This window comes from Olea europaea, chromosome 22 (genome assembly GCF_002742605.1).
Source record: "Olea europaea var. sylvestris chromosome 22, O_europaea_v1, whole genome shotgun sequence".
Taxonomy (NCBI): domain Eukaryota; kingdom Viridiplantae; phylum Streptophyta; class Magnoliopsida; order Lamiales; family Oleaceae; genus Olea; species Olea europaea.
This window is the reverse complement of record NC_036258.1, coordinates 4941198-4947197: the sequence shown is the minus strand read 5'-3', so window position 1 is coordinate 4947197 and position 6000 is coordinate 4941198. Positions and strand designations below refer to the sequence as shown.

Here is a 6000-nt window from a genome sequence, read left to right as displayed (position 1 = left end):
TTCTTCTCTAATAAGTTTGAGTAAGTAGTTTTATTCAAAATATTAAGCTCATGTTTGATCCCTATTAAATTAAATTACATTACATTTCATTTTTTTTCTCCTATTTTTAACTACATAATCTTCCATAAAATAATATTACACGTAAATTGAAAAATTTTCCTTTTTTTTCATCCACTCATTTTTAAAAAAAATACTATTCCCCCATTTCCATTTTCAGATAATGGGAATCAAACAGGGGGTAAACAGGGCAGTAAAGCCACTCCGTTTCATCCCGAACTCGCTTTGCTCCTGCACCTGCACCTGCACCTACACTCACACTCGCTTTGCCGTAATAAAGTATGAGGACAGAACAAGGAGACAAAAATACTCAACCAGATAAGGAACGAAAATAACTGCTCCGACCCACCCCTCACCATCCCTAAGGAGAGATATTGGAAAGACAATACCACTAGGGGGCCTAATGGAACGGCTCTTGAAATGATGCCACAGAATATCAAAATCTTTTCAAGGTCTGTAATATGTGTGATAAAACAAAACAAACTGCACAATTCTAGAGAAGGAAAACCTAAGCAAAAAGGAAAGAGTAGACTCTAATATTGTACTGTGGACAAATTTTGATCTTCCTCTCTCCACCCTGCCAACACAAAATTATCAAATTCTCTGTTTAACCATTCATAGTGTCTGATTCCCCAAGATCTGTCAATCCCAACTTGTCTTCCTTTATAATTTTGTGTTTCCAAGCAAGCCCATAAGACGAATCATGGAGGTAAATCAGTTGCAGAGGACTTTTCTTGAATACACTGCGGCTTTATATCGTGAGGTAAAATAATGGGGAAAAGATAAATTTTCTTGAATTTGAATATATGCTGTTGCTTTTATTTAGTTTTTACGTGTTTATTTGGAGTTTTGATTTGTGGATTTTGTTTTGTAGGGATTCTTGGATAGTCAGTTTACTCAGCTGTACCAACTTCAAGATGAGAGCAACCCAAAATTTGTTGTTGAAGTCGTGTCTCTCTTCTTTGACGATTCTGAAAGGCTTATCAATGATCTTTCCAGAGCTCTGTGAGTTTCTCTCCCTGTATTGTATTTATTTTTAAGTATAAGGATGCTAAGGCGTGCCATTCTATCTTAAAATTGAACACAAAAAAGATTAAGCTCATGTTTGAGACCCATTATCCAAAAATTCATTCCTTTTAAAATTTATTTTTGAATATACATTCTATCAATAAAATAATTTGCAGGTAAATTCAAAATTTTTGTTCTACAAAAAATTACTATTGTGGAAATCAATTTTTTGTGAAATATGGGGCAAAAACATCTACGAATACTCGTTTGGTAACATAAATCTTGAAGCCTAACAAGTCAAATAAGCTTTAGATGGAGCGGATTGCCCGGTTTTATTATTGGGGTCATTATATGTGTCTTCTTCCAGGGATGAGCCGAATGTGGATTTCAAAAAGATTGATGCTCATGTTCATCAGCTGAAAGGAAGCAGCTCCAGGTATCATGAATTTCTTGGTTTAAAGAAATACAAGCAGACAAGAGAAAACTTTTTAGAATCAGAACCTACTTATTAGCACCTCAAGTTTGATCCTTATAATTATTTTAGGTATAAATGCTTGATATTGTTACTAAATTGTGTAAAAATAGTAACGAGTCAATTTATGTGTCTGGACTCGTTACTGGTAAAACTTTTGCGTTTCATGACAAATTTTAATTGCCAAAAGACGTCGAAAAAGAAGCAAAACTGGTATTGATATTACAGTTTTATGTTATATTAACTGTTGTTTGTGGTATAACAGCATTGGTGCTCAGAGGGTAAAAAACTCTTGCATTTCTTTTCGCAATTCCTGCGAAGGGCAAAATACTGAAGGGTAAGAATTTCCCCGAATTAAGTATTATAAGAAAATTAGATGAGTATAATGAGGACTTGTCTGCACTTAGATTTTGAACCTTTTGAGTTTAATGAGGAGTGTTCTGTAATGACATAGGTGCTTGAGATGCTTGCAACAAGTTAAACAAGAGTATCTGCTAATCAAGAACAAGCTTGAAGATCTATTTCAGGTGAGTCCAGGGACTTTTTTCATAATTCTGAATCGATATGGTAACTTCTGTTGAATTGTTTGGAATTTAATTCTATTCATATATCGAAAAGAACAAATGGTAAATAAACAGTGCGAGCTAAATGTTATAAAAATAAAAATATTACAGCAATGGAGAAAAAATAGTAGAAGAAAATGATGATCGTGAAATCCGGCAAATGTTTGAACACGAAGAATATATTGTCGTCCTCAAACGATACTTGCCTTCTCTCGTTTTGCTTTTAAGGATTGAAAATGGCAAATAGTTTGTAAGATTAAACAAGTCTTAAATCTTAATGAAGAATAACAAAAGCAAAAGTGGGCTTCAAAAATGAACAAGTGAAAAAGGAGGAATTTGATTATGTATAAAGACAATTTCTCTCAAAGTTGGATGAATAATGTAATATCATGTGTTTTGGGATGAACACAAGAAGTATTTATAAATTTTCAAACATCCCATACGAAGTGGTTTCAACTCAAAGCAAAGAGGTGCAATGTTTCATTAATAAAACCACCAGAAAATTCAAAAAAATCCAGCCAACGGTCGAAATTTATAACTATGCGGTCGCATAGTTTTAACCTTGGCTGCCTTTGATATCTTTGCAAGGGTCTATCTGACCGTATGCCTAAAAGGCCTATGCGACCATCATGGCCTTTAATTTCCTCTTTTAATTCATCCATCCAAGATCTTGAACAACAAGATTTCAACAGTAAATAAAATTGTTTGCTTTGTGTAATGGTAGTGTTCCTGTCCTAACACGAATTCTTTATATAACAGTTGGAGAAACAGATTGTGGCAGCTGGTGGATCAACTAACTTGGTGGAATGGATGCTCTGAAGCCTCTCTAATGAATGCAAAGGCATGGGAAACATATGGAGAAACTTTTCTGATTTTTTTCTTTTTTTTTTTGGAAATTACTTTGTTAAGCTTAAGGTACCTTTAGCTAGTTCTGAGATTCTGCTCTGTATCAACTTTTATGAAACTAATATGCTGGATCTAGTTCTGGACTTGGAAAGTTTTAGTGTTAATAATGCATTATGATTATCTAATAATGTAATCCAAGTTTCTCTGGCTCCCTCCCTATCTGTATCAAATTAGGATTAGATGCTGTTCATGGGGATTTGCCTAAGGAGTGAGAGGGTTCTTGGGGTTTCGTAATCCCGCATGAAGATGTAAAATGGAATCAATTGTGACTATTTTGGCTCTTAAGCAAGAAAACTTTAATTCTTGTTGACTAAGTGTCAGGGAAATAGTGATAAGCTAATATTTATTATTTTTATTTTTTTGTTCTTTATGTATATCATTACTTACAAATTGATTTATAAACACATGATTTAGTGAGATATGACTAAATCAAAAGGAATATGCTACTTGTAGATAATGTGGTGTCCATAATGGTGTTTACGGGAGATTCACTTAAGATAAATTATATTTTATTCGTTATGAACACCCTGATGTATGTATAACATAATCCAAATCAACTTTTCTTCAATCAAATAATAAGAATAATAAAAAAATTCACTATCTTTTTGGCACCTCGTTTATCATTAACATTTTATGTAATTCCTTAAATACAAGTAACATTATTCAAATTATTTTTTTAGGTTAAAAAAAGGCTAATTACACGTTGAGATTTGACCTTCATGGTTACGTTAATGGAGCATTGGATTTTAATCAATGTTTGCGTCAATCAAGGTGACAATTTTCAACTGATTTGCGTGCGTAGTATATTTTCCCTACAAAAGTGCAAGATTTAATTGATGTGTTTTTAAAAAATGATCGGAGGGAAAATTGTTATTTTTTTAAAACTGTCCAATGGTGTGTTACTATGCGATGGAGGGTAAAAAATGATGTAAAGGAAGATGCAAATGTAGCATGATTTTATTTTTTCCTAAGCTTGTTTATGTACATTTAGATCTTTTAATGGGAGAAAGGCCCATTCCAATTTTTCGAAAATTAATATTTAGAGAAAGTTTGTTTTTCATTTTTGTAAAAATGAAAATGAAAAATATAGTCGTTATGAACCCCACATAAGAGATAGAAATTTAAATTTGGTGGTTTGATATGATTGATAACAATTATATTTTTCATTTTACTGAGAAAAGAATGAGAAATAAACAGGGGCTTAATATCCCCAAAGGAAAATTGATATATACACTTGAAAAAAAGAGAAAAATAAATAAGGACAATAATATTCACATTACAACTATAGCACATTTTAATCACAATTAAAGTCTCCAATTTTTACTCATTTTCGCATTTATATCCTTTACTTTTTCATCACATTATTATTCTTCACCTTCAGTTAATTAGTTTTATTTTATGGACTATGGTGGTTTTTTGTCCAATTTTTTTGTTACGTGCTTTGAAATGAAGAACAGTATTTTATCGAACTTTTATGTTCGTTATTTTTCTTTTAGTCTATCTAACAATATAATGGACCATAAGCATTTTTATACTCTACTAATATATTTTTTTGGTGGAAAATATGATCAAAGACGATGAATTTAGCATTCCTTCAAAATTCCAAATAGTATAGTCGAAAGTCTCAAACAATGCCACAAAGCTGGCTCTTTTACTGCAATTTCAGTCAATTTCCCTTTCCCCTGAAAAACTATTTCAAAGAAAGATGTTGGGGTTGAATGCAGGGAAAATCCCAGTAGACGAATTATCCTAACCAAAGAGAAAATAAATATTTTTGAGAATAAATTCATCAAAATGTCCTTCAATTTCTAGCTATGACCAAGGAACAAATCTAATTGTTCCTTGGTCCCGGAAATACAGAAACAACCATTAATAAAAATTATAATATTATCAAAGAAATGCTAAATATCTAAAACATGTGAATATCTAAAGTTATCATTGTTGCCACATGTAAAATTACAGAATCTGCGTGCATCCAAATAATGCCTATAGTAGAAAGAGAATAAGCAATGTCCTTCCAAAGCGATCTATTAATCTACTAATATGTTGTAAATTCTTAATTGTTCCATCATCAACAATGAGAGTTACAAAAAAAAGTCTATGAAAGTAAGAGCATGAATTTGATAATACTATTGCCAGTAAGTACTTATTCACTCCAATTTAAAGGGTTAATAACAGTATAAATTCACTATCTAATAATCTGCTGCCGAGAACTTATACATCATCTTGTACCTGTACTATATATTAGAAGTCTGAAAGTACAACTTTCGCATCCAAGTTCTCTTATTCCTTCAAGTATCGTGCCTCAATTCTATTCAAGTCTAACAAAGGAGAAGCCAAGAATTATGATTTCCATAGCTGGCTAACAATGCAAGGAATGGTGCTACCCTAGATTTTTTCCAAGGAACATTCACCATAAAACATGGCTAGCATAGACTTAAATGGTTGCAGGAAAATATGTATGAGCAAGAATTAAAACGGAAAGGAACAGAAAGCACAATGAGGTCCTCAAATCCAACCGCACAACAGAATGAAGAAGTGGTATTTTCCATGATGTGAGGAAATGACAACTCATAGTTTCATTTCAAAAGAATGTAATTCAGATAACCGGGTTGCTAATGACATGAGCATTCAATCCTATAGTCCCTAAAAATTTTGCTTCATAAAATGTTTGCATAAAAATCTGAAATCTTTAGTCCAATAAACACCAAATCAATCCAAAATTCTCACCAACCACCACTATCATGCCATATACAGCATGGACCATAACATCGTGAGTATACTTTACCTCTTTTTCAATATCACCGACGTTTACTATAAGGTTTTTTACATACTTTTATATGACATGGGATTTTCAGGTTATCTAAGCACAAAGGCGAATCAATGCTGAACACGTTTCCTCCCAAAAAACCACAACTCTTTTCCCTACTTCTTTATAATTTTATCTTAAGACCTCAATGGCATTTGCTAGTGGAAAATAATAGTACTAAAAAC

The 6000-nt window shown here is 32.4% G+C and overlaps 1 protein-coding gene across 1 annotated transcript; it reads left to right on the top strand.

The window, feature by feature from the left end:
* The first annotated feature begins 331 nt into the window (after positions 1–331).
* LOC111371478 (histidine-containing phosphotransfer protein 1-like) lies at positions 332–3157 on the top strand. Its single transcript, XM_022993498.1, has 7 exons — positions 332–624; positions 658–820; positions 932–1062; positions 1433–1501; positions 1803–1874; positions 1992–2064; positions 2860–3157. Exons 2-7 carry the CDS (start codon positions 761–763, stop codon positions 2917–2919), a joined length of 465 nt encoding a protein of 154 aa, XP_022849266.1. The 5' UTR covers positions 332–624; positions 658–760; the 3' UTR covers positions 2920–3157.
* The last annotated feature ends 2843 nt before the right edge of the window (positions 3158–6000 follow it).